The 12,482-nt window shown below is 43.1% G+C and overlaps 1 protein-coding gene across 4 annotated transcripts in view; it reads right to left on the bottom strand.

Moving 5' to 3' along the window:
* The window catches only part of LOC110498407 (lysine-specific demethylase 7B), a 54,129-nt gene extending 42,893 nt beyond the window's left edge, over nt 1-11,236 (bottom strand). Inside the window, exon 1 of one of the 4 annotated variants that reach the window (XM_021575047.2) lies at nt 10,995-11,236. In XM_021575047.2, the coding sequence (XP_021430722.2) occupies nt 10,995-11,098 (104 nt within the window). In that variant the 5' untranslated portion in view covers nt 11,099-11,236. The remainder of the gene's footprint in view (nt 1-10,994) is intronic. The other 3 variants (XM_021575039.2, XM_021575025.2, XM_021575031.2) reach the window with 3 other exon arrangements.
* Between the last annotated feature and the right edge of the window lie 1,246 nt (nt 11,237-12,482).

The raw sequence follows: 12,482 nt of genomic DNA, 5'->3' as shown, positions 1-12,482 counted from the left end.
GCATGGCCACGGAGTCATGGGTGAACAGGGAGTACAGGAGAGAGCTGAGCACGCACCCTTGTTGGGCCCCAGTGTTGAGGGTCAGTGAAGATGTTGTTTCCTAGCTTCACCACCTGGGGACAGCCCGTCAAAGTCCAGGACCCAATTGCACAGCGCAGGGTCCTGGACTTTCTGTTAAGCTGGAGACCCAGGACCTCCAGCTTAATGATGAGCTTGGATGATCCTATGGTGTTGAATGCTGAGCTGTAGTCAATGAACAGCATTCTTACATAGGTATTCCTTTTGTACAGATAGGATAGGGCAGTGTGATGGCAATTGCATCGTCTGTGGACCTGTTGAGGCGGCATGCAAACTGAAGTGGGTCTAGGGTGGCAGGTAAGGTGGAGGTGATATTATCCTTGACTAGTCTCTCGGTGCACGTCACGATGACAGAAGTGAATGCTATGGGGCGATAGTCATTTAGTTCAGTTACCTTTGCCTTCTTGGGTACAGGAACAATGGTGGCCATCTTGAAGCATGTGGGGACAGCAGACTGGGATAGGGACCGATTGAATATGCCCGTAAACACACCAGCCAGCTGGTCTGCACATGCTCTGAGGATGCGGCTAGGGATGCCGTCTGGGCCAGCAGCCTTGCACGTTTAAATGTCTCACTCACGTTGGCCATGGAGAAGGAGAGCCCACGGTCCTTGTTAGTGGGCCGCGTTGGTAGCACTGTATTATCCTCAGAGGGCAAAGAAAGTGTTTAGTTTGTGTAGAAGCAATACGTCAGTTTCTGTGACGTGGGATGTTTTCTTTTTGTAGTCCGTAATTGCCTGTAGACCCTGCCACATACACTACCTTTCAAAAGTTTGGGGTCACTTAGAAATGTCCTTGTTTTTGAAAGAAAAGCTAATTTTATTTGTTCCTTGAAAACAACATTGAATTGATCAGAAATACAGTGTAGATATTGTTAAATGTTGTAAATAACTATTGTAGCTGGAAACAGCATATTTTTTATGGAATATCTACATAGGCGTACAGAGGCCCATTATCAGCAACCATCACTCCTGTGTTCCAATGGTACGTTGTGTTAGCTAATCCAAGTTATCATTTTAAAAGGCTAATTGATCATTATAAAACACTTTTGCAATTATGTTAGCACAGCTGAAAACTGTTGTGCTGATTAGTTTGAGAAACAGACAACTCAAGTCCTCAACTTCATTAAATAGTACCTGCAAAACACCAGTCTCAATGTCAACAATGAAGAGGCAACTCCGGGATGCTGGCCTTCTAGGCAGCGTTCCTCTGTCCAGTGTCTGTTCTTTTGCCCATCTTAATCTTTTACTGGCCAGTTGGATACGGCTTTTTCTTTGCAACTCTGCCTAGAAGACCAGCATCCCGGAGTTGCCTCTTCACTGGTGTTTGAGGGTACTATTTAATGAAGCAGCCAGTTGAGGACTTGTGAGGCGTCTGTTTCTCAAACTAGACACTAATGTACCTGCTCTTGCTCAGTTGTGCACCGGGGCCTCCCACTCTTTCTATTCTGATTAAAGTCGGTTTGGGCTGTTCTGTGAAGGGAGTACACAGCGCCGTACGAGATCTTCAGTTTCTTGGCAATTTCTCGCATGGAATAGCCTTCATTTATTTTTTTGTGTATTTTCAACAATTTTTTCTCCCCAATTTCATGGTATCCAACTGCTTGGGTTGTGTTTCGGGGGACGCATGGCTCTCGACCTTCGCCTCTCCCGAGTCCGTCTCATCGCTGCAACTCCCGTACGGACTCGGGAGAGGTGAAGGTCGAGAGCCATGCGTCCTCCCGAAACACAACCCAACCACACTGCTTCTTGACAATGCCCATCCAACCCGGAAGCCAGCCGCACTAGTGTGTCGGAGGAAACCCCATACACCTGTCAGCGTGCACTGCGCCCAGCCTGCCACAGGAGTCGCTAGTGCGCGATGAGACAAGGATATCCCTGCCGGCCAAACCCTCACTTAACCCGGACGACGCTGGGCCAATTGTGCGCCGCCTCATGGGCCTCCTGGTCGCGGCCGGCTGCGACAGAGCCTGGACTCGAACCCAGAATCTCTAGTGGCACAGCTAGCACTGCAATGCATTGCCTTGACCACTGCGTCACTCGGGAGGCCTAGCCTTCATTTCTCAGAACAAGAATAGACTGACGAGTTTCAGAAGAAAGTTATTTGTTTCTGGACATTTTGAGCCTGTAATCTAATTTACAAAAGCTGATGCTCGAAATACTCAACTAGTCTAAAGAAAGCCACTTTTATTGCTTCTTTAAATCAGCACGACAGGTTTCCAGTTGTGCTTACAGAGGCCCATTATCAGCAACCATCACTCCTGTGTTCCAATGGCACGTTTGGTTAGCTAATCCAAGTTTATAATTTTAAAAGGCTAATTTAAAACAAAGGCCAAAAAGGCTAAACTTTTGAACGGTAGTGTACATCTCGTGACAGAGCCGTTGAATTGCGACTCCACTCTGTCCCTATACCGACATTTGACTGCCTTGCGGAGGGAATAACTACACTGGTTTATGTTTGGCCATATTCCCAGTCCTCTTTCCATGGTTAAATGCGGTGGTTCGCGCTTTCAGTTTTGCGCAAATTCCGCCATCCATCCACGATTTTTGTTTAGGGTTGGTTTTAGTCACAGTGGGTACAACATTTCCAATGCACTTCCCTTATGAATTCACTCACAGAGTCAGCATATCGATCAATGTTGTTATCCAAGGCTGCCTGGAACATTTCCCAGTCTGCGTGATCAAGACAATCTTGAAGCGAGGATTCCGATTGGTCAGACCAGCGTTGAACGGTTCTCTTCACTGGTACATCCTGTTTGAGTTTCTGTCTATTGGACGGTAGGAGCAAGATGGAGTCATGGTCGGATTTGCCGAAGGGAGGGCCTTGTATGCGTCACCGAAGTTAGAGTAGGTGCTGAGAGAAGGACAGTGTACCGCCTAGCCATACTCCCAAGTACTTGTACGAGGTGACTACCGCAAGCTCTAAACCCTCAAAGGTAGTTATAACACCTGTGGGAAGAGGGGCATTCTTCTTACCAAACCACATGACCTTTGTTTTGGAGGTGTTCAGAACAAGGTTAAGGGTAGAGAAAGATTGTTGGACACTAAGAAAGCTTTGTTGTAGAGCATTTAACCTTTTGCGTGTAGGGGGCAGGATTTTAGTTTGTCTAAAAAAAACTTACCCATTTGAAACTGCCTATTTCTCGTCCCCAGAAACTAGAATATGCATATAATTGTCAGATTAGGATAGAAAACTCTAAAGTTTCCAAAACTGTAAAAATATTGTCTGCGAGTATAACAGAACTGATATTGCAGGCGAAAGCCTGAGGAAAATCCAATCAGGAAGTGCCTCTTATTTTGAAACCTCTGTGTTCCTATGCATGCCTATCTTCCATTTAAAGGGATATCAACCAGATTCCTTTTTCTATGGCTTCCCTAAGGTGTCAGTCTTTAGACATAGTTTCAGGCTTTTATTTTCAAAAAAGAGCGTGAAAGATCACATTGCGTAAGTGGATAGGTGGGGGCTCTCAGAGTGAGTTTTGTGCAACTGAGTAAAGCGGCCATTGATTCTCCCGCTGTTATTGAAAAAGCTACAAACTCAGTTGATATATTATTGAATATATATTTGACATGTTTCTGTGGACATTATGGATATTACTTGGAATATACGTCTGCGTTGTCGTGACCGCTCTTTCCTGTGGATTTCTGAACATACCGACGTTTGTTTGTCGCGTTATTTTGGGTATAAAAATCATCTTTATGTAACAAAGGGAACATTTGTTGTGTAACTGGGAGTCTCGTGAGTGAAAACATCCGAAGATCAAAGGTAAACTATTTTTTTGATTGCTTTTCTGATTTTTAGAGGTGGATCAAAGAATCACCAGCAGCGAGAGCGACATCATTGATGTATACAGAGGAGAGCGTCGGCCCGAGAATTGAACCCTGTGGCACCCCCATAGAGACTGCCAGAGGTCAAGGACAACAGGCCCTCCGATTTGACACACTGAACTCTACCGGAGAAGTAGTTGGTGAACCAAGCGAGGCTAGTAATAGGGGTTGCAACAATTTCGGCAGATAATTTTAGAACGAGATGGTCCAGGTTGTCTAGCCAAACTGATTTGTAGATCTTTCAGAACATCAGCTATCTAGATTTGGGTGAAGGAGAAGTGGGGGAGGTTTGGGCGAGTTGCTGTGGGGAGCGAAGGGCTTGTTGACCAGGGTAGGGGTAGCCAGGTGGAAAGCAAGGCCAGCCATAGAAAAATGCTTCTCGCAATTCTCAATTATTGTGGATTTATCGGTAGTGACAGTGTTTCCTAGCCTCAGTGCAGTGGTTGATATATTATCGAATAGATATTTGAAAAACACCTTGAGGATTGATTATAAAAAACGTTTGCCATGTTTCTGTCCATATTATGGACATAATTTAGATTTTTTTCCGGCCTTGTCGTGACCACAATTTCCGGTGGATTTCTCAACATAACGTGACCAACAAAAGGAGGTATTTTGGGTATAAAAATAATCTTTATGAAACAAAAGGAACATTTCTGTCTAACTGGGAGTCTCGGCAGTGAAAACATCCGAAGATCATCAAAGGTAAACGGTTAATTTGATTGCTTTTCTGATTTGTGACCAAGCTTCCTGTTGCTAGCTGGACATAATGCTATGCTAGGCTATAGATAAACTTACAAACGCTTGTCTTGCTTTGGCTGTAAAGCATAATTTCTAAATCTGAGATGACAGGGTGATTAACAAAAGGCTAAGCTGTGTTTCACTATATTTCACTTGTGATTTCATGAATATGAATATTTTCTAGTAATATTTTGGGTACTTCTAAGTTAATTAAGTGTGCCTTGAATTCAAAATAATTCACTGATAGTGTCACCAGCAAAGCACCCCCACACCATCGCTCCTCCTCCATGCTTCACGGTGGGAACCACACATGCAGAGATCATCCGTTCGCCTACTCTGCATCTCTTCAAAGACACTGTTGGAACCAAAAATCTCAAATTTGGACTCAAACCAAAGGACATATTTACTCCGGTCTAATGTCCATTGCTCGTGTTTCTTGTCCCAAGCAAGTCTCTTTTTCTTATTGGTGTCCTTTAGTAGTGGCTTCTTTGGAGCAATTTGACCATGAAGGTCTGATTCACGCAGTCTCCTCTGAATAGTTAATTTTGAGATGTCTGTTACTTGAGCTCTGTGAAACATTTATTTGGGTTGCAATTTCTGAGGCTGGTAAATCTAATGTATTTATCCTCTGCAGCAGAGGTAACTCTGGGTCTTCCTTTCCTGTGGCGGTACTCATGAGAGCCAGTTTCATCGTAGCACTTGATGGCTTTTGCGACTGCACTTGAAGAAACGATCAAAGTTCTTGAAGTGTTCCGTATCTTAATTTTTTATGGCTGCAGGGACAGTTTTGAGTAGCTTGGATGAAAAGGTGCCCATTGTAAATGGCCAGCTCCTCAGTCGCTAATATATTAATATTATTATTAGCATTGGATAGGAAACACTCTGATGTTTCTAAAACTACGCCTTCCACTAGATGTCAGCAGTCAATATAAAACTTTGTCTGATGACTAATGTGAAGGGGAGTGGAATGAGACAGGAAATAGTCACCAGTGCCACAAGTTGACCATTCTTTCACCATGCGCGTTCACAGACCTGCGTTCCACCGGTCATCTGAAGTTATTCTAATTCTCCGGTTGGAACGTTATTCAAGATATGTGTAAACAACATTCTAAAGATGGATTCAGTACATCATTTGACTGTTATGGAACTTTTAGACATTTCATCACGTTATTTATTTTTTATTTTACCTTTATTTAACTAGGCAAGTCAGTTAAGAACAAATTCTTATTTTCAATGACGGCCTAGGAACAGTGGGTTAACTGCCTGTTCAGGGGCAGAACGACAGATTTGTACCTTGTCAGCTCAGGGGTTTGAACTTGCAACCTTCCGGTTACTAGCCCAACACTCTAACCACTAGCTACCCTGCCGCCCCACTAGGCTACCCTGCCGCCCCACTAGGCTACCCTGCCGTTATAGTGGACGAGCTTTGTGACTTTGGAATTGTTTACCAAACGCGCTAACCAAAGTAGCTAATTTTCGAACAAATCAAGCATTTATTGTGGACCTGGGATTCCTAGGACTGCGTTCTGATGAAGTGCATCAAAGGTTAGAAACATTTATCATGTATTTTCTGGTTTCTGTTAACTCCAACATGGCGGCTAATTTGGCTTCTGTTCTGAGCACCGTCTCACTTTTGCATGTGTTGCTTTTTCCGTAAACTTTGAAATCTGACACAGCGGTTGCATTAAGGAGAGGTATATCTATAATTCCATGTGTATAACTTGTATTATCATGTACATTTATGATGAGTATTTCTGTTGAAACAATGTGGCTGTGCAAAATCACTTGATGTTTTTTGGAACTAGTGAATCTAATACGCCAATGTAAACTTTATATAAATATGAACTTTATCAAACAAAACATGTGTAACATTGTGTAACATGATGTCCTATGAGTGTCATCTGATGAAGATAATTCAAGGTTAGTGATTAATTTTATCTCTTTCTGCTTTTTGTGAATGCTATATTTCGCTGGAAAATAGCTGTGCTTATTGTGGTTTGGTGGAGACCTAACATAATCGCTTGTAGTGCTTTCGCTGAAAAGCCACCATGGCCTATTTATTGCCTTACCCCTCTTATCCTACCTCATTTGCACATGCTGTATATAGATTTTTCAACTGTATTATTGATTGTATGTTTGTTTATTCCATGTGTAACTCTGTTGTTGTATGTGTCGAACTGCTTTGCTTTATCTTGGCCAGGTCGCAGTTGCAAATGAGAACTTGTTCTCAACTAGCCTACCTGGTTAAATAAAAGGTGACACGTGTGTGTGTGTGTGTGTGTGTGTGTATATATATATATATATTTTTTTTTAATGGGGGGGGGGGGGGGGGGGTAAAGGTTACTACATGATTCCAAATATGTTATTTCATAGTGTTGATGTCTTCACTATTATTCTACAATGTAGAAAATAGTAAACATAAATAAAAAGCCTTGAATGAGTAGCTGTGTCCAAGCTTTTGACTGGTACTGTATGTGTATTTGATGTATTGATACAGGGCTCACCCCATGCTAAAATAAAGGTTCAATAATGTAAGTAATAGTAAACTTGAGTTCTGAATTTTTTTAAATCCTCAAAAGTGGTAGAGTCAGATGACCTTTGGAGCAAACTCCAAAGAGACAACATTCAAGTCATCCATCCCCCACTCATTCAAACATAGGAACGAACTGGTTCCTCCAGTCTGACCCCTCTGCCATCTCTGGCTCCACACCCACCCGGTCATCTAGAGGTGTGAAGGTTAGTACCTTTTATGGGAGTGTGTAAACTTACACAAAAGCTATGGTAATAAAAAAAAATGTATGTTCTCTATAGTTACGTACGTGAAAATGTATCAATTGACTAAGTCGGCCACATCTGGGCAAACTCGTAAGCGACACACGGGAGACGTCATACATAATATTTTGTATCTCTCTCATCGTTGAATGTAGCAGTCTGAAACTTTGCACACACACACTGTTTCCATGTTGTGGACAACATCTAAATTATCACCAGCTTCCTATCTCAATGTTTGGCCTTTCTTTTGCATTTCAAAAGGTGATGCAACAAAAATAAGAAACGCATGTTTAAAAAAATATTTTACCAGATCTAATGTGTTATTCTCCTACATTAATTTCAAATGTCCAAACTTCAAAGTGTTTCCTTTCAAATAGTATCAAGAATATGCATATCCTTGGATAAGGTGCTGAGCTACAGGCAGTTAGAGTTGGGTGTGTCATTTTAGGCGGAAATTGAGATGAGGAGTCCAATCCTTATGAGGTTTTTAACTGCATTTCACGGTAAAGTCTACACCTTGTATTCAACCCATGTGACAAATACATTTTGATGGATTTTATTTGAATTTGAGCTGGGAGTCAAGATGGGCACCTGGCGATGAACTCAGAGTTCATCAGTCACCAACTTTACCGGACGATTAGCATCCTCCTTTAGGTTACATATTGATTTATTAACGTTATTCAGAAACAAAAACTTGCCGCGGGACAGGAGTCTGGGAGAACAACCTCTCACAAAAGACTTCACTAAACACACAGCCGGGAGGCAGGAAACGTAGCGAAGAGAAGGACAGGAAAAATAAAGTGAGTCTTCCCCCTCATCCCCGGTTTGTGTCGCTCTTTGTTTGAACCATGCCAGGCTGCAGCCTTTCTCAGCAAGGGCCTTAAGGGCCATGAAGAATAATTATTGTAGGAAGTGTCGCCCCCACGTCAAAGGAAGCAGCCACCTCTGGCCTCTGGACACCTATGCTGACAAGGCCACTGTCCTGCCTGCCTCTCAGGGCCAACGTCCTGTGACAGGATGCAAGTCGAGAACATAGGCTACACACAACAAACCCCTTGTATGATTAGCCTATTGGGCCCTGAGGTTTTATAAGTCAGTGCCCATTGGTCAGAAATCCTGGACCCAACTACAGCCTAAATGTGATTGATGGCAGGCGTTATTCCTCACCCTGTGACCTGAGCAGGATAAACTCCGGAACCACATGTATAAAGTATTTCATAGATGGTGTGTCCCATCATTTACAAGTTATGCTTCAACAAGGGTTCTTCAATGTCCTATTTTCATAAACAACCCAAGGCAGACACCAAGTGGGCTACAATGCATTTAGTGAGAAGGGAAAAAAATACAGTTCTCATGAGACTGTCACTGAATGAAGGCCATCAAGTCTTTTAAAATGTGTATTATCCAAGCCCATACCGAAATTGACTACAGCCAGTGACAATCTACGCCCAGTGCTTCATTCATAAAATGTAATGGACAATAAGCCTAATTCAGATTGATTTACATTCCCTATTTAGTAACCATTGATATGGTCTTGATTAATATAATTTGATTAACACAGACAAACCATTCCAATAGCTACTATAAAACATGGACTCACAAAACCAATTACTGGAATTGAAAGGCTGCGCAACACTGGATGATTAGAGGTAAAGCAATACATCTACATGATACGTCAGCCTCTCGCACATGTGGACAGACACACACACCATTAAAATAATATCACTCATCCCAGAGCTATCGTAACGACATAGTAGTGGCCTACATAGAGTAAACCACCAGACCAATCATACTAAAACACTTAAGGATTTAATCACATGGGCCATCCATCTCTCCCTGGTGTTTTCATCCTGGAGGGACATTGATAAATGGAACACTGAACTTGCCTAAGGCCAATGGCGGTGCTATCAGTCTTTGTCAGTCAGTCAGTCACACACACACACACACACACACACACGTTTGAGAGTCAGAATTCTAGGAAGCCATCTAAATACTTGTATCTTCGATGGCACTGACTGAAGGAAGTAGGAAAGCAACATTCTCCAGGAGAGAGAAACTCTGAAGAAAGATCCAGGAATGGGTACAGCATGGTACAATCAATCAGTAAGAGTTTAAGATTAATGTCTGGCATGAATATCAAAAACACACCTCTGAGCACTCACCCCCCTGCAGCTCCCCAACTGGCGTGTGCTCAGTGCCTGATAATAACACAGCCTACCGGCTAGACAGAATAATCCTATTGGGACAGGCAACACTACAGAGGAAAAGAGGGCTCCCAACAATAGAGACAACACACAGGCTCAGGCAAGGTAACCCCACCAAAAAGGGATGCGGCTGGGCCCACATAATCTACCATGCTGGGGAGCCATCCGGACCTGGGGGCACAGAGGAATAGAGGGCGTAACAGACAAGCCCCTGACTACGATCCCTTTGTTGAGAGAGCCTTCAGTAAACACATGTTCGTACACACACACACACACACACACACACACTAGTTGTAGTGCAGCATTCATGCCTTGATCCCTTTTAGGGAGCAGACAGACACCTTGAATTCCTTGCTCAGTTTCTGGCACCACACTTCATAGTTGCATAAGCCCAAAATGTTATGTTGTTTTCTGTAAAGCTAAACATCACAGAATGCACAGTGATATGGGTGTACTGTGGACCACCTCTGATATGCATGAGAGGCCTCATATTGGCGTGAACCAAGCAGTTTGGCTGAAATAATTTATTGCAATGTCTTATCCTTGCCCCATTGGGAACTATGAGTTTGAGCATGTCAACTTTCCTATTTAGAAGGAAAAAAAGTGATTTTGAGGGACGTCAAACATGTGCATTTCCCTTTAAAATGTGTTTCTTCTTTCTAACCCTAGATGGCTCTCACCATGTGCACGTATTTGTTCATTTGGGTCATTTAAATTTCCGTCCTCGACTTTAACATTACACTCCTTTTTGGTCAATTTCTCACTGATGAGACGAACAGCAAAATAATGTCCAACAGCAAAATAATCACTATAATTCAGGCTACTTCCTCTACTGGCAAAGAGTAGACAGCAAAACTCATTATTTCGCCAATTGTTTATTGCCTCCTCCCAAACCACCGAAAGTCAACCTTCTCTGAAAAAGGTTAATCAGGATAATCTGACATCGTCGCGCCATAACTACAGCTGGTGAAGGTTCAGGGTGGCTGCCAACTCGACAAGCACTAGTTACTGACACAACGGAGCAACTAACAGTAGTTATGCTTGATTGAAAGTTTCTGACAAAGCTTCATCTACAGCTAATAAAGTACAATTGGCTGACAAACCAACTGTCCAACTCTTAACCAAAGACTATGAAATTGCTAGCAATCTCATTACTCTGATGTCAACTACCGAATCGTCGTTTGTAGGCATACAAGAAACTGGCTGGGGTTATGGGTAAGAGTAACCGAGTTGGACCTCCGCCGAGATCCGTTCGCTCACACTGGGTGCTCGCGCTGCGCTGTCTTGATTGAACACAGACTGACATCGCAATACAACTTAACGCACTTATGTCATTTTCGTACATGTCATTAAGGAATATGTCGGCTCCTTACCTGCCATGAAACCAGTCCTTACAAATGTCGCATTCAATCATAAACCGGCTAACATCATACGACTGCTGGCAGACACAATACAGCGAGGCTGCCGCCATCTTCATAGTGTCCCCAAACAACGCAGGCAGAAAGTTGGGCGGGGACTATGTCCACCACACACTCAAAAAGCCGAATGCGAAACGATAAATTACGGAAACGTTTCAGAAGACAAAAAAATGACCACTCAGTCTAGAACGTCATATGTTTATGACAATCAATCATCTCTCACTATTAAACCCAAATTACGAATGCAACACCATAATGTCGGATATATACACGAGCATGCACTTTATATGTTGTCCTAAACTTTAAGAAATGATTTTGTTTGCTTCATAGTGTAACATGCCAGAGCTATTGGCCCCAGGTGCTCCAAATTGTAAATTAAAGGTAGACTCAGCGATATGACATAGATGCAGGACGTAAACAGCATAATGGGTAAATTTCGGTAACAACTAAGAGCATTTAAACGCGAGGCTCAACTGTTTTGGTCCCCTGGCTACCACCCTTTAACAGGGTGAAGCGAACCCATACACATGTACAGATACTGTGTGTGACTGTGTGAGGGTGCGAAGTATTGTATCTCGCGCATCTGAATGGGCGCGTTCCTATGCCCAGGCGTTGCTGACGCCTGCCAGATCTTACAAAGTCTGGATAGGTATTTTACGTATCAGCTAACCACGTAATATGCTATAGCAACATGTCAGTCGATTACACAGTTTATGATGTGGCACGCAACCATTGGTTGATGCACGCAAAGTCTGAGCAGGGGAACACAACCAATATCTGTGGTGTTGCTTGTAGCAACATCATTTCGCTGAGTATACCTTTAATGGCATTGTAGACCTATTTAGATCTATTCAGTCTTGAGATCACCTCAGCAACGGAACGGTATGGGGGCCATGACAAGATTCACTACATATACAAGAGTATGTGGACACCTATTCAAATGAGTGATTCAGCTATTTCAGCCACACCCATTGCTGACAGGTGTATAAAATCGAGCACACAGCCATGTACTCTCCATAGACAAACATTAGCAGTAGAATGGCCTTACTGAAGAGCTCAGTGACTTAGAACGTGGCACCGTCATAGGATGCCACCTTTCCAACAAGTCAGTTCGTCAAATTTCTGCCCTGCTAGAGCTGCTGCAGTCAACTGTAAGTGTTGTTATTGTGAAGTGGAAACGTCTAGGAGCAACATTGGCTCAGTCACGAAATCGTTGGCCACACAAGCTCACAGAATGGAACCACAGAGTGCTGAAGCGTGTAGCAAGTAAAAAATGTTTTGTCTGCCCTCGGTTGCAACACTCACTATCAAGTTCCAAACTGCCTCTGGAAGCAGTGTCAGCACAAGAACTGTTTGTCGGGAGCTTCATGAAATGGGTTTACATGGCAGAGCAGCCGCACACAAGTCTTAGATCACCATGTGCAATGACAAACATCGGCTGGA

Source organism: Oncorhynchus mykiss, chromosome 2 (genome assembly GCF_013265735.2).
Source record: "Oncorhynchus mykiss isolate Arlee chromosome 2, USDA_OmykA_1.1, whole genome shotgun sequence".
Lineage (NCBI taxonomy): Eukaryota > Metazoa > Chordata > Actinopteri > Salmoniformes > Salmonidae > Oncorhynchus > Oncorhynchus mykiss.
This window is presented reverse-complemented; position numbering and strand designations above follow the sequence as displayed.